The 22,034-nt window shown below is 38.8% G+C and overlaps 1 protein-coding gene across 26 annotated transcripts in view; it reads right to left on the reverse strand.

Moving 5' to 3' along the window:
* Nucleotides 1-22,034, reverse strand: part of BCAS3 (BCAS3 microtubule associated cell migration factor) — a 580,731-nt gene that overhangs the window by 480,578 nt on the left and 78,119 nt on the right. For all 26 annotated transcript variants that reach the window (XR_014821299.1, XR_014821300.1, XR_014821301.1 and 23 more), the window contains exon 7: nt 14,770-14,842. Coding sequence is in view for 21 of the 26 variants with exons in the window: in XM_084985051.1 (XP_084841177.1) it covers nt 14,770-14,842 (73 nt within the window). In the remaining 5 variants the exon portion in view is untranslated. The remainder of the gene's footprint in view (nt 1-14,769; nt 14,843-22,034) is intronic.

Below are 22,034 nucleotides of genomic sequence, written 5' to 3' on the forward strand. Positions count from 1 at the left end.
AAAAAAAAAAAAAAAACTCGAAAGGGACCCCAAAATACTATCTTTTATTCATTTCTCTCCACAAGCACATGCACCCACACCCACACCAGGAGGCTCTAATTAATACACACAATAGCTGTTTTAACCTTCTTTGGATATTTTGTTTGAAAAGCAAGATGTTAGTAAAATTACCTGGATGCCAAGAAAAATCATTTGTTATGACAAAAGTTTCTAACAAAGAATAAAAATCAGTTAACATTAGGACATAACTCTCTCAAGACTAAAAACAAAAACAAAAACAAATCTTGCTTCTAGGATATTACACTGGTTGCAACAACCACCTTGAAGCCAGAAAATTTATTTTTAAAATAATAATCTGTTTTGGAGTTCCCGTCATGGCGCAGCAGAAACAAATTGACTAGGAACCATGAGGCTGCGGTCCAATCCCTGGCCTCGCTCAGTGGGTTAAGGATCCGGTGTTGCTGTGAGCTGTGGTATAGGTCGCAGATGCAGCTAGGATCTGGCATTGCTGTGGCTCTGGGGTGGGCCAGCAGCTGTAGCTCCAACTGGACCCTAGCCTGGGAACCTCCAATTTGCCTCGGTGGCAGCCCTAAAAAGCAAAAAAAATTAAAAATAAATAAATAATAATCTGTTTATAAACATAATACTTCAAATTTTTAATTTTTAAAAGTTTTTCAGCAGAGTGGAAGTCCAAAGAAATTTTTGTGTATTGCTCCTCTATATCCTAAGGTCTGACTAAAAGCTTTACAAACTGAAATAAAGAAGAAAATTGTCACCCTGTGTAACATCCTGCACAGAATTAAAAGACCCAGGATCTTATCGCATTAAAACAACCACCAAATTTCCTCTACTATTCCACTTGGCATGACCTTTCCCAGCAAGTAATTATTTAGAACTTCCCTATTTGTCCTTCTTCCCCCATTCATGATCTTGATGGCTTCAAGAATTTCTGCCAACTTTGAGAGAATACTTTCTCTTTTGCCACATTCCAGCATGCGGAAGTTCCCTGCCCAGGATCAAATCTGTGCCACAGTAGCAACCACAGCTGCTGCACATAACGTCCCTAACCCACTGTGCCACAAGGGAACTCCTTTGAGGGAATACTCAAAGTATCAAGTATTGTACCATTAGGTTGGAGATACATAAATATAGATATAATTCATATAATATGTATAATATCTATATAATAATATATATAAATAATAAAGGATTTTATCAGCCTGTCCAATGGCTGTGTGTGTGTGTGTGTGTGTGTGTGTGTGTGTGTGTGTGTGTGTTGAAAGGAACAGAGACAAACTATAAAAAGAGAAAAAGAAAAAGTACATGAATTTATTCACCTACAAGGCAGTCTTGACAGAGCTTGGGTAGAGAAGCACAGATCTTAGACAATTAGAACAGAGTACAAGTAAGATGAAAGTATGTCAGTCATATTAACTGAGAATACCAAAATAATATAAATGGTTTCCTTTATAGTGACAACATATTATGTTCTGTGTAGGGAATATCTGCCTACTTTAAAGTCATAAGGATATTTTCTTCATCTTCAAAATATTTTGTTCTTTTATTCCTCACCTTTAGGATTATAAAACATCGTAAGTTGACTTTTGCATGGTATGAGATAGTTAAAAGATTTCTTCATTGTCCATATGAATATCCAAATGACCCAGACCCATACATGAATTGCCTCTGTACTGCAGGGCCATCTTTACCATAAAAATATGAGAATCTGTTTGTGGACTCCCTCTGTATGCCACTAATCTAATAGTCTCTCCTTATGCTGATGCAACTTATTTACTGTTGCTTCATAAATCAATATCAGGGAGGGTAACCCTACCAATTTTCTTCAAAACTGTCTTGGCTATCAGATTGGACCCCTAGCCTGGGAACCTCCACATGCCACAGGTATGGCCCAAAACGCAAAAAATAAAAATGAAAAATAAAATAAAATGCGCTGTCATAATAAAATGACTCCCACAAATGAATAAGAAAAAGACAACTGAAGTTCCCATAGGCTCAGTGGGTTAAGAACCCAATATAGTTTCCGTGAGGATGCGGGTTCAATCCCTGGCCTTACTCAGTGGATTAAGGATCCAGCACTGTTGCAAGGCGCAGCGTAGGTCACACATGTGGCTAGGATCCGGCATTGCTTTGGCTGTGGCATAGACCTCAGCTATAGCTCCAAGTCATCCCCTGGCCTGGGAGTTTCCATATGCCACAGAAGCAGCCTTAAAAAGAAGGAGAAGAAAGAAAAAGACATTTAACACAAACGAAAAATCATGCACTGCAGAGGATGCTGAAGTATTGTTCAAATTCATTAGTTACCAGTAAAATGAAAATAAAACCATAAAATACCAACGCATATTCACCAGAATGGATTAAATGAAGACCACCAAGGCCATGTTTTCACACCAAGTACTGCAACTGCAAACATTATGAACTACTGGGAGGAAGGTAAACCGGTACAACCACTTTATAAAACTGCTTAGTAGTTTTTGTTTTTTTGTTTTTTTTCAGAGCCGCATTTTCAGTATATGGAGGTTCCCAGGCTAGGGGTCCAATTGGAGCTACTGCTGCTGGCCTACACCACAGCCACAGCAGCACCAGATTCGAGCCATGTCTGCGAACTACATCACAGCTCTTGGCAACACCAGATCCTTAAAGCACTGAGCAAGACCAGGGATAGAACCCACAACCTCGTGGTTTCTAATCGGATTCGTTTCTGCTGCACCACGATGGGAACTCCTGCTTGGTAATATCTAGCTAAGCATAACTTACGCAATTCCACTCCTAGGTATATACACCAAATAGCAATTCCATTCCTAGGTATACGCACTAAACAGAAATGGACCCCAAAAATATACACACATATACACAAATATTCACATCAGCACTTTTCACTATAGCCCAAAACAGCAAATTATCCAACAACACATAATACTGCCCTGTCCAACATTCTCTATCTCCCCTAGTATTTTATAAATGTCACTTGTTATGATACTATATATTTTATTTATTTATTTCTCTCTCCATGCTAGAAGGTCACCTCCATCTATGCATACATAGATCTTTGTCTTCTTAAATCTGAGTGTCTCAACCTTGGCCCTAGTGACATTATAGGCTGATTACTTGTTTGGGGAACCGATCTGTACATTATAGGATATTCAGCAGCAAGTTCCTGCCCCAAATTGTGACAACCAAAAATGTCCCCAGGCACTGCCAAGTGTCTCCTAGGAGTCAAAAATCACTTCTCCCATTTCATTCTCAATTAAAAACCATTACCTTGGATTAATACTAAATTCCCAGCTAGTATAACAGTTGCTGAAATATAGTATGTACTCATAAATATTTCTTTCTTAAAACAAAAGGAGAAAAAATATTAAAATCGAGCTTTTTTTTAATAGCAGCATAGCTAATCCATAACAAACATTTTAAAATCATAAACACAGGTATGATTTAGTCAGTAGAAAGCAAGGATTCGTTATATCTCACTGAGGTGTTCAGTAATTAATTTACAGTCAATTATATATCAACAGCCTTTGACTAAAATATATCTAAGCAAATTCGTTGAAGCAAATTACCTTTCCCAATTCCCAATACTTTGATTCAAGAAAATCACCAAGTGACTCAAATAGTGAGATTTTGCAATTTTTTTTTTTTTTTTTTTTTTTTTTTTTGGTTTCTAGGGCTGCACTCGCTGCATATGGACATTCCCAGGCTAGGAGTCGAATCAGAGCTATAGTTATGAGCCTATGACGCAGCCACAGCAATGCAGGATCCAAGCCACAGCTGCAACCTACATCACACCTCATAGCAACACCAAATCCCTAACCCACTGAGCAAGGCCGGGGATCGAACCCGCATCCTCATGGTTCCTAGTTGGATCTATTTCCACTGCACCACAAAAAGAACTCTGCAAGATCTTTATTTGGGCTAAATACCATATCGCTACATCAACAAAATATTTTCCCCACAAAACTGTGAAATGGGAGTTCCCATCGTGGCGCAGTGGTTAACGAATCCGACTAAGAACCATGAGGTTGCGGGATCGGTCCTTGACCTTGCTCAGTGGGTTAAGGATCCGGCGTTGCTGTAAGCTGTGGTATAGGCTGCAGACGCAGCTCAGATCTGGCATTGCTGTGGCTCTGGCGTAGGCCGGCAGTTACAGCTCTGATTTGACTCCTAGCCTGGGAATCTCCATATGCTGCGGGAGCGGCCTTAGAAAAGACGAAAAAAAAAAAATGTGAAATAATACTTGATTTGGAAACTGTCACAGTTTTTCAGAAGGAATTGCCTAACTTTCACCATCAACTCTGTCTTTGGTATGCTCACAACACAACAGTGATCTCAAGGCTTCTTCACGGCACACATGTCCTGCTCCAGCAGAGGTAGAGTTAGCATGACTGCACGGATTCCACAAAGTCCGAATCTATGCAGATGTTCTTTCCCTTTTGGTTTTCCTTTAATTTGCAAATCTTGTAATCTAAGCCTGGAGTTGACTAAACCAACATTTTAAACCAGTGGGGCACCATCAGCCAAAAACGCAATCTGTTTTCTATTTGTATGTCAAGACTGCATCCTTTTGGTGGCTGAAAAAAAAAGTTGTTTTGAAATGATTACACAGAAAACTGCAACCCCTTTAGCTGCTTGATGAACCTGGTTCTAAGGGGTGACACATTTCTTTTAAAGGGTTTTTAGTGCAAGGCATAGAGTAGAAAAAAACAATTTTGAAATAAAGACTTTACCTTTTTAACTCTATTACAGTAAAGTCACTTTAAACTACATGACAGCAACATATCATCCCCACTCCTCACCCAAAAAAGATCTCCGTTACACACATGAGACTTATTACACAGAAGTTTGCTTCTTCTACTGTGTGCTGAGCACGGGTGCATCATACAGGGGGGCATGAGAAAACTACTGTGGGTGGGACACGCTCATTAGCTTGATTGGAGAGATGGTTTCACAAGTGTGCACATATGTCAAAACAGATCATACTGTACACTTAAAATGTGTGCAGTTTGTTGTATTTCAATTACACCTCAATAAAAATATAAATACATAAATATGACATGAGCTTTCTTGGGGACTATAAACAAATTACCATTTTCCAATGAAAGTAAAGGGCTCCTATGCATCAGAGAAACCACCAGATACAGTACTGGGCTAGGACATGAAGTCTGACAACCTGTAGCACAAATATTGGATAAACTGGGCAAGGCCACATTTTTCCGAAAGTCATATGGGCATAGTTATATATGAAAAGAAATTCCTAGTAAAGAGTATTCCCATTGTGGCTCAGCGGAAACAAACCTGACCAGCATCCATGAGAATGTGGGTTCGATCCCTGGCCTCACTCAGTGGGTTAAGGATCCAGCGTTGCTGTGAGCCGTGGTGTAGGTTGCAGACCTGTGGCTCGGATCCCACATTGCTGTGGCTTCGTCGTAGGCCAGGAACTGCAGCTCCGATTCAAACCCTAGCCTGGGAACTTCCACATGCTGCAAGTGCAGCCCTAAAACGCAAAAAAAAAAAGAAAGTACAATGATGATGAAGGTAGCATCATAAGCTACGGCAAAGGCACAAAAAAATTATCTCTGGGGAAAAAAGGGCACAAAAAAAAAGAGTGTTCCCTGACTGCCCTTCATATCTTTCTAACCAAATAATATGAGACGTACCTAATATGAGCCTGACATTGTACTAAATAGCTCAAAATATTGCCTTATTTAATCTTCACAGTAGTGGTATTGGAGCACCACACTACAAATAAGGAAACTGAGCCTGAGAATTGTTGAATCATTTCACTCTAGTAATTCATATATAGATGCACATGACCCCAGAGTCTTTGTTCTTTCCATTATTCTATACTTCTATTCAGGGATTCAAGAGTATCAGTGAATTATTACCAGGTTCCGGCCTTAGGCTAAATGCATGCAGAAAGAAAGTTAGAGAACCCACAATGAAAAGAGATCCATTAAACATAAATATCACTACAGGTAGAGTGCCTACTAGATTAATACTCTAAAAGCTACCACTGAAGGCCCATCATCATCCAGAATATCACGTCAAAATTCATTTTTAATAGAAGGCTCCTTTTTCAACTGTACATTATAGACTGCTATTCTCTGGCAATTCTTTCTTTTTCTTCTTTTTTTTTTTTTTTTTTTTTTTTTTTGTCTTTTTAGGGCTGCACCTGCAGCATATGGAGGTTCCCAGACTAGGGGTCCAGTCGGAGCTGTAGCCGCCGGTACACATCACAGCCACAGCCAACACGGGATCGGAGCTGCTTCTGCAAACTACACCGCAGCTCACAACAACACTGGATCCTCAACCCACTGAGCGAGGCCAGGGATCGAACCTGCCACTCATGGTTCCTAGTCTGATTCATTTCCACTGCACCATGATGGGAACCCACAATTCTTTCTTACGTCAGACTTGTAAAATTGTAAAACACCTGTAAAATTTCCTGGCTAATAGTTCGGGATTGATGAATCTATAGATCTGTACAGGTAACAAGAAACTGTTCTGGTTTTCTGCACAGAGGTAGTCAGAAAGAGTTCAAATGCAAACCTGGAGCCTGAAGCAAGGTTAGAACAACATAGTCCACAGGAAGACAAAGTGAGCTACGCATGTAATTGTAAATGTTCTAATGGCCACATAAAAAGAAATAAACAGGGAGTTCCCGCCATGGTGCAGCAGAAATGAATCCGACTTGTATCCATGAGGATGTGGGTTCGAGCCCTGGCCCTGCACAGTGAGTTAAGGATCCCATGTTGCCATGAGCTGTGGTATAGGTCACAGACGCAGTTTGGATCTGGCATTGCAGTGGCTGTGGCATAGGCCAGCAGTTATAGCTCCGATCTGACCCCTAGTCTGGCAACTTCCATATGCCATGGGTGGGGCCCTAAAAAGCAAAATAATAACAATAATAATAATAATAATAAAAGAAATTAAAAAGTGACATTAATTTTAATACATTCAGTGTAATATATCCACAGCGTTAGCACTTCCATTGGCACCAACCATGTTTCAAGTGCTCAACAGCCAAATCTGTTTGAGCAGTACATGAAGAGAATTTCTAACCAGCTAATATTCAAATGCATAGATCTTAAAGAAAAGTGGTAACACACAAAACACACCCAAAAGAAATCATCATTCTCCCAACTCATTTCAATGATGGGACTTCAATACTTACTTTCTGAATAAAAGTTCAAAAATTGATGTGGATTCCCTCCCCAAGAACCTCTATTAAAATTGGGCAGAACCACATGGCAAGAATTAGAGGCAGCTCTTGGAAAACACACCTCTTTGCAATGTGGTCACAAGAAACACATGTTGTAGTTAGATGGCAGGAGAGATGGTCCCAGTTTAATAAAATCTGAGGCTAATTTTTGGTCTCAACAAATTTTGAATCAGACAGTAAAGGAAACAATTCTTCCACAAGTGCTTTCTTCTTTTTTGCTGACCAGCATTCTCGGACACAAAGTTTTTCAAAGCTGAACCAAAAATTCTTAGATCTAGTGGCAGCACATGGTGGCCTATTTTAAGCTTTAAGATCTTTCCATTTATGACGTATATTAATGGAATATGTTTAAAATGGGATAACATACTTAGTAAAGTGGAACCAAAATTCACTGTTAAATAAGAACATGCTATAATAATAACAGGCAAAAACAACGTTCCCATCATGGCACAGTGGAAATAAATCCGACTAGGAACCGTGGGTTAAGGTTAAGGCCTCACTCCATGGGTTAAGGATCCGTCGTTGCCGTGAGCTGTGGTGTAGGTCACAGACGCAGCTTGGATCCTGCATTGCTGTGGCTCTGGCTGTGGTGTGGGCCAGCGGCTACAGCTCCAACTGGACCCCTAGACTGGGAACCTCCATATGGCATGGCTATGGCCCTTAAAAAAAAGAAAGCAAGAAGGAATATATAGTTTGGCAGTTCCCATGTGGCGCAGCAGGTTAAGAATCTGGAGTTGTCACTGCAGTGGCTTGGGTCACTGCTGTGGCACAGGTTCATTCCCTGGCCTGGGAACTTTCACACACCATAGGTACAGCCCAAAATAAATAAATAAATACATTTTCAAAAAAATTTTTTGCCAGGCCAGGGATTGATTGAACCCATACCCCCACAGAGACAATGATGGATCCTTAACCCACTGCACCACAGTGGGACCTCCTAAAAAAAAATTTTTTTTTAATATATAGTTTATTGCATGTCACTTATACCTCATAAGTCTATTTAAAGGCATACACACACAAACACATCAGAGTCTTTTCTGTTAAAATTTATGACTCTGAATGAGGAGAGATGTCAGTACATCAAGGAAGTGACATTAATAAACCTGACAGCATCTTAGTCCCTTGAAAGTATATACTGAATACAGAGTTCACTAGTTGAGTTGCACACCAAAAAACAGGAGGATCCAGGTTCTTCATCGCTCAGTTTGACCATGTGCTCAGACAACTGTAAACCTTTACCTTCTTTTTAAGGTAAAAGGTATATTTTACCAGTAAGTTTCTTCTTTCCTCCCTCCCTCCCTCTCTTCCTTCCTTTCTGTTTTTTTATTGTGAGCAATCTTTTTCTTTTTTTTGGCCACTGCATATGGAGTTCCTGGACCAAGACCCAAGCCACAGTTGTAACCTACACTGCAACTGTGACAACACCAGATCCTTTAACCCACTGTGCTGGGCCACAGATTGAACCTGGGTCCTAGCACTGAAGAGACACTGCCAATGCTGTTGCCCCATGGCAGGAACTCCTAATTTTCTTTTTTCCTTTTTTTTTTTTTTTTAGCTTTTCAGGGCCACACCCATGGTATAGGGAGGTTCCCAGGCTATGGGACAGATTGGAGCTATGGCTGCCGGCCTACACCACAGTCACAGCAACTTGGGATACGAGCTGTGTCTGCGACCTACACCACAGCTCCCAGCAATGCTAGATCCTTAACCCAATGAGCGAGGCCAGGGATCGAACCCGCAACCTCATGGTTCCTAGTCGGGTTCATTCCCACTGCGCCATGATGGGAACTCCCTAATTTTTTTTATTAGTATTAACATTTCTTAAATTTTATTCAGGATCATTGCTCTGATTACAATGTTGCAGAAATTTCCTCCATACCTTCAGTTTTCCCCCTTAACATCAGTTTTAGTGTGATATTTTGCAGAAACATAGTGTGCTGGCCTTTAAAGACACTCTGGCCTCTCTCAGTGGGTTAAGGATCTGGTGTTGCCATGAGCTGTGGCAATAGGCCAGCAGCTACAGCTCCAATTCGACCCCTAGCCTGGGAACCTCCCTATGCCATGGGTGCGGCTCTAAACATAAAATAAATATATATTTTGTTTTTATTTTACTATAATATATATTTTATTTTACTCTATATAGAGAGAGTAAAATAAGTACATACATTGAGTCAATAAAATTAAATAAATAAATGCATTTAAAAAAACTTTTCCCTGTTACAGTAAATGTCATCTTATTTCCTTCAGATCTTATTACATCCATAATCAGATAAACAGGGCATGCTCTTTCAGGCCCTGAGGACTCCGGTGCTTCTAAGATAATACTCAAGTCCAGAGGTCAATGAACCATCCATGATATTGGACACCCCACTGTCCTGACCCATCTCATTAAAAACCTCTGTGCCTGTGTGGCGGCTCTGAGCACAGTCTATCAAACGTGGAAAAGTCCAGTCTTTGAAAGCAATAAAGAGAGTTACAAGGTCATATAGAGAGATAGAAGAAGAAAATGCAAAACGCCCATGGAGAGGTAAAACACCGGAGAGACGAGCAAGTGTAAGACTCCGTGGCTGAAGGAAGGCCAAGGAATTGCTTGCAAAGCCCCCGTGTTAGAGCACCAAGGACTTGGAAGAATGGCAGCAACTGCTTTTTCATATATGCACAAGTAATGCCAGTTGGAAATGGGATTCCATCAGATCACAACACAGCAGGATGAAAACCAATTAAAACTGAAAATACGCAGCATCATATATAAGGGCTCTGTGACACTTCACGACACAAAGAAACATCACACACCTATTATCCCAGGCAACCTCCCTTCTGGTTCTATTTAACATAATCCATGGCGCAGCGCTGCTACGGCTGTGGCGCAGCTCCGATGAGACCCCTGGCCTGGGAACCTTCAGGTGCCACGGGCGCAGCCCTGAAAAGATAAAAGACAAAAATAAAATAAAATAAAAAAAAATAATCCTTATTTATTTTATACACAATTGAAATGCAGTCTCTTCAATAACACTTCAAGACAGCAAAACTGTGCTTAACTTCCACTGACCACTGCTTTAGATCAGTGGCTGCCAAATACCCGTCCCACAGAATTCTGTCCCTCCAATATAACCTTTTTTTTTTTTGGCAATTTGTAACAAAATTGCATAACTATTAATACTTTGAACTCATAGTAATATATTTAATGAGCAGTCCTTAATTTTGAAATTAAGTCTTTAATCCTACTAAGCTATTAAAATTATTTTGCTTTTTTCAAGGTAAATTTAAGATAACATAGTCAGTTATGACACATATACCTTTAGCTGCAAAAATTTTAATTTTTCTTATTACTAAAATTGAATCTTAGAGATACACCCATAGAGCGCTTCCTTAATAAGAGAGAAGGGATTCCCAACTAGTTGAAATAAAGAAATTTTCTCATTCTTTGAACTGAAGTATAGTTTCAGGTACACAACATAGCAGTTTGATATGTTATCGATTATACACCATACAAAGTTATTATAAAATACTGACTATATTCTTGGGTTGTATATTACATCCCTGTATCTCACTTATTTTACAATCGGTTGTTTACCTCTTAGGTACCTCTTAGGTACCACCTCTTAATCCCCTTCACCTATTTCACCTCTCCCCCGACCATGGTAAATACTAGATTGTCCTCTGTGTCTGTCAGTCTGTTTCTGGGGGAAGTTTTCACACTCTTCTAAGAATTTCCCACCAAGTGGGTATATGATGTGAGTCTCTGTATTAAGACTTCTTTTATCTGAATCATGCACCTGACATGATCTTTAAGGCTCATTCCACTTCCAACATTCTATGATTCTATGTTAAGATCACATCGCTGCTCCAATAATGTATATGACCTGATAACATGATACTGGATTAAACATTCTTCAAGATCTGAGGTCAACTGTTGAATAAGGTTACTCAATTATTTATTAATACCCAACAAAATCCTAACCACAAACAACTGCCATTCCTGGAACCATTTAGCATATAATTCACAGTGAGCTTTCCTAAGGGTTTATACTCCTTAGTATACCATCCATATTTCTCCTCTCTCAAATTATTACACAAGGCACTGACTTCATCCCTGGATCAGTAGCACAATAAACATCATCTCCCACCAAGACCTTAAATGGCTTATCTGGAATGATTATGAACAGTGTGTTTCCTTCTTCCCCCCACTCCCTCTCCTATTTCTCTCTATACAGATGCATACACACAAAGAAAGAAAAAAAACATCACTGGAATAAAAAAATAAATGACATTTTAATGACTGTCAGGAATGCAGTAAGAGCCAGTATTAAAAATTGTGGGCTGGGAGTTCCCGTCGTGGCGCAGTGGTTAACAAATCCGACTAGGAACCATGAGGTTGCAGGTTCGGTCCCTGCCCTTGCTCAGTGGGTTAACGATCCGGCGTTGCCCTGAGCTGTGGTGTAGGTTGCAGACGCAGCTCGGATCCCGCGTTGCTGTGGCTCTGGCGTAGGCTGTGGCTCTGGCGTAGGCCGGTGGCTACAGCTCCGATGAGACCCCTAGCCTGGGAACCTCCATATGCCGCGGGAGCGGCCCAAGAAATAGCAACAACAACAACAACAACAACAAAGACAAAAAAAAAAGACAAAAGACAAAAAAAAAAAAAAAAATTGTGGGCTAAGGTAATGTGTGTCTATCCAAAGGATAAAATATGAAAAGGGCCTAGGATTATTTCCAGAGCAATTCCCCCTCCTTTTTTGAAAAGGCATTACAAATTTATAAACATGAAAATTTATACATCAATAGGAAATTTGCTGAATTTCCCTAAGAAGAACTTATTATAAGCAGCATTCCCTACCCTGGAAGAATCAAACAAGCTGAAAGGGGAAAGGCGGAGTGTGATGGGAGGGTCTCACTGTTATTGCTTAATATTTACCAGCTTCTCAAACATAAACACTTTGGTCTAAGCCTTTGAGAGAGCTCTAGAGCCATGAAATGGTTGTTTTTTTGGTTGGCTGGTTTTTTGGCTGCACCCAGGTCAGGGATCAAATCTGTGTCACAGCAGGGACAATAAGAATCCTTAACCACTAGGCCGCCAGGAAACTCCTGAAATGGCTGTCATTACCTGTACTGCAGATGATCTTCATTCTAGGTCACAAACCTCCATCTTTCCTGAGTATACTTACACCAGTTCCTGCTCCACTGCTAAAGTTTTATAACCCACTTTGGAAGTTCATACTCTTGTACACGTACTTCCAAATTTTCTTATTCCTTTAGATCCAGTATATGCTGTGCCTTCTTCATGAGACCTTCTCCTATTCACCCATGCACACTACCTTCTTTGAATTCCTATCGTTATCGCATAATCATTTTATGTGTGCCGTGCGCTTGTTTTCCACAAAATCCTGAAGTCTCTGGGACAAAGAACTGGGTTTTCACGCTTTCGTATCTTTATTGCATACCTGGCACAGTGGTGAATACACAGTAAATTTCTGCATACTCCAACCCAAAAATTTATACTGGAAGAAAACGGCCTTGTAACCCATATAGTCAAACCTTCTCCCTAGAAAGCAACAAGGAAGACTCCAAAAGCTAAACACATGTAGCATCAGCAAATTCTTCCCATCTCCACTGCATCTGTGACCTAGAGTGCACACTATCAGCTGAAAGCACATGGCAGGGACTACTGGTTGCCAAGCTTAAAATTCACTTTGAACCTCCACCTTACTAAAAAAAACATAATCAGGAGGTGCCGCTGCGGCACAATAAGATATGCTATATAGTAATGGCACCTCTGCAGTGCTGGGACACGGGTTGGATCCTCTGCCCAGCACAGTGAGTTAAAGGATCCCACTGTGGCAAAGGTTGCAACTACGGCTCAGATCTGATCCCTGGCCTGGGAACTCCATATACCATAGGGTGGGCAAAAAAAGAAAAAGAAAAAAAAAAAATTTAAGCATATTCCTGCTTTCCTTGCAGCAGAGAGTTCACGTTGAAGAGATTCACTAACTGAAAAGACAGTAGCCTTCTTGAGATGATTAAGGAAAGAGGTCATATTCTAAAAGATGGCAAAGCTAAAAAGAACCTAGGTCTTTAATGACACACTGCAGTAATATTTCACCAGCCCTGGAATGCCTACAGACAAACTTCCTTTTTTTGTTGTTGCTTTTTTTTGGGGGGAGGGGGTTGTTTCTTTGTCTTTTTAGGGCTGCACCAGCAACATATGGAAGTTTCCAGGCTAGGGGTCTACTCAGCGCTACAGATGCCAGCCTACACCACAGCCACAGCAACGTGGGATCCGAGCCCATGTCTGCAGCCTATACCACAGCTCATGGCAATGCCAGATCCTTAACCCACTGAGTGGGGCCAGGGATCGAACCTGTGTCCTCCTGGATACTAGTCAGGTTCATGTGCGCTGAGCAACAACAGGAAATCCTCCACAAACTATCAATTACATGGTCTGCATAGGCCACTATAACTTTACCAGCAGCTTTTAACATAATTCCTAATTGGAATTATATAGTGAAAAGGTCACTACAAACATGGTAACTAAATCACTGTAAGCCACTGAGAAGATTATTCTCATTTAATATATGGAGAAAGGAAGGCAAAAAAAATCTGCCTTCATAAGTAATAACAACCATCATAGTCCATAGTCCTCTGACTGTCATAAATGCATGGAAGAAAGAGTATGCCTGCTTGGGAGTTCCCTTGTGGTACCGCAGGTTAAGGATTTGGTGTTGTCACTGCAGCAGCTCCCCTTCTCCCTAGCCCAGGAACTTCCACATGCCATAGGCATGGCCCTCACTCCCTGCAAAAAAAAAAAAAAAAAAAAAAAAAAAAGCATGTCTGCTTAGCTCCATTCTGTGAATTCAGGGCCTCAGTTTTCCTAAACTATATTGCTATATCACAATACTGCTATAAAAAATTAAAAAAATTCAAGTGATGCCTTTAGAACAGGGTCAGACATGTGCTAAAACAATAAAAAATGTTAATGATAGTTGATGATGAGGATGACCTAACAGCAACTTCTAATCCTCTGTAGAAGACCATTATTAACAGCGCCAATATTAAAAAACACATAAGCTAAAACATATTTTTCTTTCCTTTTTTTTTTTTTTTTTTTTTTCTTTTTGGCCGTGCCTGCAGCATGAGGAAATTCCTGGGCCAGGGACAGAACCTGAGCCACAGCAGTGATCCAAGCTGCGGCAATGACAACACTGGATCCTTAACCTGCTACATCACAAAATAACTCCTAAAACATATTTTTCTTAATGATACTACGTTTTTATTTCGAAACTCAACTCTGAGGTAAAAAGAAAAAAAAAAAAAAAAGAAAGCCAGAAGGCTTTCTTTTGTGCCTTGCTATCACCCCACATGTGAAAGAATAGTGAGCAAAAAAATAACAAGGCCTGAGTGACCAAAAATCCTTTCCCTTCTCTCTTGTACGAACACAGTCTTACGGTAAACAAAGATTTTAAGACATAAAAGTTTCCCCTCTGAAATAATACACAATCTTAATAGTGGTCCCAAAGAATTGTTTTTTAATTCCTTACCCAGAAGATCCAGTGCTCTTACAAACACCAAGGAGTGGCCTTTTTTCAGCAAAGTTGTCACACTTTTGAGTACCTGATGAGAAACATAATATAAAATGTAAAATAAAACTTTGAGAAGTATTCTTATCTATTTCCCATTATTTTCATTCTCTCAAAATATTACTAGCTAAGAAGATAGCAAAAGATTCATTTAAAGTGACATATTTATACAGTGATTGAACAGAAAATAGAAAAGTTATTTTTTAGGAGTTCCCGTAGTGGTGCAGTGGTTAACGAATCCGACTAGGAACCATGAGGTTGCGGGTTTGGTCCCTGCCCTTGCTCAGTGGTTTAAGGATCCGGCATTGCCGCGAGCTGTGGTGTAGGTTGCAGACTCAGCTCGGAGCCCGCGTTGCTGTGGCTCTGGCGTAGGCTGGTGGCTACAGCTGCTATTAGACCCCTAGCCTGGGAACCTCTATATGTCGTAGCAGCGACCCAAGAAATGGCAAAAAGGCCAAAACAAAAAACAAAAAACAAAAAAAGAAAAGAAAAGTTATTTTTTAAATTGCACCAACTTTTAAAACCTTTGTTAATTGGCAACAACTTCAATCTTATACACTTTATCCATGAGATCAGAAAACCACCCCCAGTTCCCCCAACTAATTACCAAAGAGTAGTATAATCTTGATGTCAAAACTAAATAAAGGAAGGTCACAATAGAAACAAAAACAAACTTAAAATTTTCAGGCCATTCTCAATATATTTAAATGTAAGATCCTGAAAAAAAAACTAGTAAACCGAATAGCAATGTATCAGAAAACTGAATAACAATGTATTAGAAAAAAACAAAATCTGTCAGTCCATGAAGAAAGACGAAAAGACACTGTCAATCTGAGGGCTCCAAGAAACAGCCCAGCCAAAGCATCCTCAACAAAGTCAGGAGTTAACAAACACATACACACATTGCTTGTAATCGGCTTTTTAGTTTGCTGCTTACGAATAATAAGTGCAATCACCTGGAAAGTGACTAACTGTATACAGGAAGAAAACATCAAAAATTTTAAAACTATCATTAATAATTTTAAAAACATAAGATATTTCAGACATGAAACAACCTAAGAATGCAATGAAAAACTGACGCTTAGAAAATAAAAGCTCAACACTAAAGTCAGAGAAAATTTCCAAGAGAATAATGCAAAAAACACAAAATAGAAAAGCAGCATTAATTTATACACACACAAACACATACACCAAGAAAAACAGCATTAGGAGTTCCCATTGTGGCGCAGTGGTTAACGAACCCGACTAGGAACCATGAGGTTTAGGGTTCGATCCCTGGCCTCACTCAGTGGGTTAAGGATCTGGTGTTGCTGTGAGCTGTGGTGTAGGTCACAGACAGGGCTCAGATCCTGCGTTGCTGTGGCTGTGGTGTAGATCAGCAGCTATAGCTCCAATTTGACCCCTAGCCTGGGAATTTTATATGCCATGGGTGTGGCCCTCAAAAGACAAAGGACAAAATAAGTAAATGAAAGAAAGGAAGAACTAAAACTCCCTATTTGCAGACAACATGACTGACATACTGAAAATCCCAAGGAATCAAACTCCTAGAGCTGGTGAGTTAGCTCAGCAAGGTCACCAGAGTCAAGACTAACATACAAAAATCAACTGTATTTCTAACAGTCAACGTATTCAACATATAGAATTCAACATATAGAATTCCAGAAAAAATATAACAGCATTTATAATTGCTCAAAAGAACATTAAATACAAGGTATAAATCTAATAAAACATATACAAGACATAAACTAAAAACTACAAAATATAATTGGCATAAGACACATAGACTGATGAAACAGAAGAGAATCCAGAAACAGCCTCAAAAGAATGTGGTCAAGTGATTTTCGAAAGAGGTATAAAGGCAATTAAGTGGAGTAAAACCATTTGACCATTTCAACAAATGGTCCTAGAGCAACTGGATATCCATAGGAAAGGAACAAAGCTGGAAATAAAACACCTTATCTAAAATTAACTCAAAATGGATCAGAGATTAAAAGTAAACGTATATAACTTTTATAAGAAAACAAAAGAAAATCACAAGACCTAAAATTTGGTGAAGAGGTCCCAGACATGACATCAAAAAAGCATGATCCATAAGACCCCAAAAAAAGCAATACATTGGGTTTTAATTAAAATTAAAAACAAGCTACGCCTTGGGAAAATACTTATAAAACACACATTTGACCAAGGACGCATCTAGAATATACAAAATAATCTCAATATACTCAAAACTGAAAAAGAAACTTCAACTTAAAATGGGCAAAAGTCATATAAAGAGACAGGGAAAGCATATATGCAACTGAAAAGATTTTCAGCATCATTTGATATCAGGGAAAGGTAATTTAAGACCATAATGAGATATGTCATTACGTACCTATTAGAACAGCTAAAACAAAAAATCACGACAAAAGCAAATGCTGGCAAAAATGCAGAGAAATTAGATCTTTAATACATTACTGGTAGAATTGTGGAAAAGTTCAGTCTCTTCAGAAAAGAGTATGGCAATTTCTTTAAAAAAAAAAAAAAAAAAAAAAAACAGAAAATAAAAACCTAAACATGCACTTACCATACATTCCAGCGATCATACTACGGGACACTTATCCCAGAAAAGTAAAAACTCTACGCAAACTTGTACACAGATTTCACAGCAGATTTACTCTGAATAACAAAAAAGTGAAATCATCCCTGATGTCCTTCAACAGATGAATGATACCTCCAGACCATGCAACAGTCATCAATACTAAGAAGGAACGAACTACTGATACACTAAACTACTCAAGAAACTTGTCCTAAGTGAAAAAGTAATCTTAAAACCTCACATACTGTGTAATTCCATTTATGTAACAATCTTGTAACAAATTAGTACAGAGATAGAAAACAGACAAAATTCCCAAAGTTTAGGGATGACGGAAGGAACAGTATGAGGGAGCCTACTCTGGTTATGGAACAGATCTGTATCCTGACTCTGGTAGTGGTTACAGGAATCTACATGTGATAAAATGACGTGGAACTATATGCACACATTCCACCAATGTCATTTTCCTGGTCTTTATATTGTATATAAGATGTAAACGGCTGGGTAACAAGGGTGCACACGACATGTCTGTAGTATTTTTGCAACTTTCTATAGTTGTATGTAGTATTTCAAAATAAAAAGATTTTTTAATGGAAGATAGACTACAGAGCATAAATATTTTCCTTTAATATTATATAATTTAGGAGTTCCTGTCGTGGCTCAGTAGAAACCAACCTGATTAGCATCCATGAGGATGCGGGTTCAATTCCTGGCCTTGCTCAGTGGGTTAAGGATCTGGCATTGCCGTGAGCTGTGGTGTAGGTTGCAGATGTGGCTCGGATCCTGCGTTGCTTGTGGCTGTGCTGCAGGCCGGCAGCTGCAGCTCCGATTGAACCCCTAGCCTGGGAACCTCCAAATGCCGCGGGAGAGGCCATAAAAAGACACAAAAAAAATTTTTTTTAATTATATAATTTAGTTTTTGCTCCTTAAAAAGGTACATATGTCAAGCGTGAGGTAACAAGTCATAGACTTGGAGAAATACTTGCAAAAGACACATATGATAAGTGTTACCCCAAACGTAACAAATACTTTTAAAACTGAACAATAAAATGAACGACCCAATGTAAAAATTAGAAAAAGATCTGAACAGACACCTAACCACAGTAAATGTACAGATGGTCAATAATCATATTCCATAGATCATCAGGGAAGAATGAACTTTACACTGCTGTGCTATACAATTAAAAGTTTTAAAAGATTTAAAGACGGCAAATTTTATGTTATATGATTTGTACCACAATACTGAAAAACGGACAAACAAGTGTGTGCTGGCACACGTGTGTGCGCTTGAGGGTATATGTGGTTAGAAACATACACAGACATCATTCAGTTACATTAAGCGTTATAGACAGAAACACCACCTTCAGGATAGGGATATTCCTCTTGGGGGTTTCGGATGGGGACATTATTTGGGAGAGGTAGCCAGGGGACCTCAGCACTCTTTTAACAATGTTTCATTTCTTTGCTGGATGATAAACAGCAACTGTAATGTTAATGCTATTAATCCAGGTTAATGGATCCTCCAAAAATAATGTGGTTTAATCTAGAGGAGGACAGGTTAATGGTTACACGTTTACATTGTGATCTGACATAAGACACTTTCAAACTGTGAACAGGATAAAGATCTGAACTACAGAGTGTTGATGCATAAAGTTGTCCATAACTAATGAAAATTCGGGGAAGCTTATAACAATCGGTAACTATATTTTTCTTCAAGAAACATTAATTTCAAATAAATCAGCTTTCACCATTAACAATATGACTTTCGAATGAAGTACAAATTAAAAATGAACTGGTCCGAAGCCCATGATATTTATGTCCCAAATTAACTATAAGTGAACTTCAGCTGTACAAGACCAATCCTTCACTCCTACGTATTTCACCTTCACCGTTCACAATACCGACTTTTCCCTCTGCTTCCGTGGGTTCTCACAAGGGCCTGATCATTTGTACCTGTACTACACATGCCAACTGGGTATTTTGCTGAATTACACATCATGTCCTTAAAATGCGAATAACACAATGAATAACCTGAATGGAAGAATTCCATTGGAAACCAGTGACCAGTGACCTACTGGGTTATTTCCGTCCCAACAACCTTGCTCTATAGGTCAGTCGCCTGACGTTTACTCAAGATTTACACTTTTCATGTATATTCAGAAGAGGTAACCAAGCAAAAAATGTAAACTACGAAATAATGCCCTCACTTAAGAGCAAGAACACCGAAAGCACCCGCTGCGCTAGCCAAAGAGTGTAAACAGAAAAGAGGAGTCAACAATAAGCAACCAATTTATAATAAATCCTCCAAATTTCATTAAGGCAGACTGTATATTAAATGTTTTCCAAGTTGGAAAACTATGTAACAAATCTTTAACTCTGTCTTAAATACTTTCATTGTGGATGGTCTGAACAAATACAATTTTTTTAAGTATTGGTATAAAAATTCTACAATCTCATGAACACTGTAGCTATTAACCTGATTTTTCTTGCAATATAAATAGCACGTACTCTCCATGATGCCTAATGGAGTCATCACCCTCCCATAATGTAATCCTCCAAATTGTAGAGGATTAACTTTTTATATATAAAATTGTGTTTATTTGCATGTACAATAGAGAGAATGACGTTACACACACCTGTTCGACAGCATTTAACAGAATGTAGCATGATTGAAATGAAAAGCGGTTAGCCAAATCCATCAAATATAAAAACTATTGCAATCCTGTTGCAAAGTCCTTTTGTTAAACTCCTTTTATTCTAAATCCTTTTAATTCTGTCCTATAACACTAAAACATTTATAAAAAGCTTAAAATCCTAATAAATCGCACAATTAAAGTAATGAAAATGGGCTTGCCCACCAAGTCACCAACTCCTCTCCCTCTCAGCGAAAGTCAAGACAGTTTACATGTCAGAAAATGTTAAATAATACCCCCTACCATATACACCCCTACTAAGTCATTTAAACTAAAGAGTTGAAGCTCACGAATCAGCCTTAAAGATTTGAAGATATCAAATAGAAACCACTTCTCCATGGATCCAAAACCTTATCCAAAGGCAAACAATCATCCAACTGATAATACTCTGCTCTTTAGATTTTGATGATATCTGGCAAATGGAGATTTTATATGAAAATATATCAGTAGATACTTGTGAATTTTAACTGAGAATGCCTTCTGCAGAAAGGTTCCATTGAACAATTTAATTCATCTTATCAGTTAAACTGTTTCCAAGTCTTCCATTCCATGTTTTATTTTATTGAAATAATTCTTTTAGGAAAATATTTAATTCAATGAAATTGCCCATACCCATTTTCCTTAAATTATCTCAATGTGAGCTTCAAGTTGTAGTCATATTTTGCAGATCTTAATTTTAGCTAGAAAATATAATTCTGTTGTCACTTTAAAGTTAATACATTTTATTGCATATAAATTTTTAATTTGTTAATTAAAGTATAGTTGGTTTACAATTTTGTACCAATTTCTGCTGTACAGAAAAGTGACTCAGTCATACATGCATACAATTTTTTAATATTTTCCATCATGGTCTATCCCAGGAGATCAGATATGGTTCCCGGTGCTATACAGTAGTATTGTATATAATTGTATAGCTATCCAGATATTTGCCCATTAAAAGGTCTATTTTATATAGAATTTTCTATTTTGTGCTACAAAACAATCTCCATTATGAACTAGATACTCATCATATTTATTTCTCACCTAGAGAGAGAAAAATGTCAAATGAAAAATGTCAAATCTGTCAAAACAAAGAAGACAGAGATAAAGTGGAAGATAAGATGAAGAAGGATAAGTAGGTAAACAGACAGATACACAGGCTGCAGGTACCACGAATCAACCGCAAGAAAAACAGGACAAATCATATTGCCTTGAACAGTTTTATCAAAATATGATCACCAAAAACATAGTTGCATTTGCCTCAAATATCCAAAATATGTATTTACATTGTTGATCCCATAGTGTCTTCAGAAAGTTTAAAATATTAAAGACAACATCTTGGAGTTCCTGTTGTGGCTCAGTGGTAATGAACCCAACAAGTATCCATCAGGATGCAGGTCCAATCCCCGGCCCCTCTCAGTGGCTTAAGGAGCCTGCGTTGCAGTGAGCTGTGGTGTAGGTTGCAGACATGGCTTAGATCCTGTGTTGCCATGGCTGTGGTATAGGCTAGAAGCTGCAGCTCCAATTCAACCCTTAGCCTGGGAACTTCCATATGCCACGGGTGCCCTAAAAAACAAAGAACAAACAAACAAAAAGCACAATGTACAAAGCATATATTTGGACAAAACTGTAAAATGAGAGGCTAAATAATTTTTCTAAGCAGTTGTGGTGCTTAACCACATGTGAACCAGAAAGACAGCTGAGAGTTCATTCCTCTGCTACCCTGTCACTGAAAAAGGTTCCTGCCAGAAAATCAAGATCAACAAGGACTCTGCTGGAAAGTAAATAAAATTATTGATAAAGGCTAATGGTATCTAATCCCTTAGTGCATGAATTCTCTCATCTGTTACTGGAGATAAGTAGCAATACCACACATAGGATTGTTGTGAGGATTTTAAAAAGATAACTGGAAGGGACCAAACAAGGTGCTGCAACATCTAAGAACTCATAAACTTTATACAATTATTACTGTTGCTGACAAT

Source organism: Sus scrofa, chromosome 12 (assembly GCF_054392235.1).
Source record: "Sus scrofa isolate SSC_HxYL_T2T_F1_AM1 chromosome 12, Sscrofa_HxYL_maternal_Yorkshire_Landrace_v2.0, whole genome shotgun sequence".
NCBI classification, from domain to species: Eukaryota; Metazoa; Chordata; class Mammalia; order Artiodactyla; family Suidae; genus Sus; species Sus scrofa.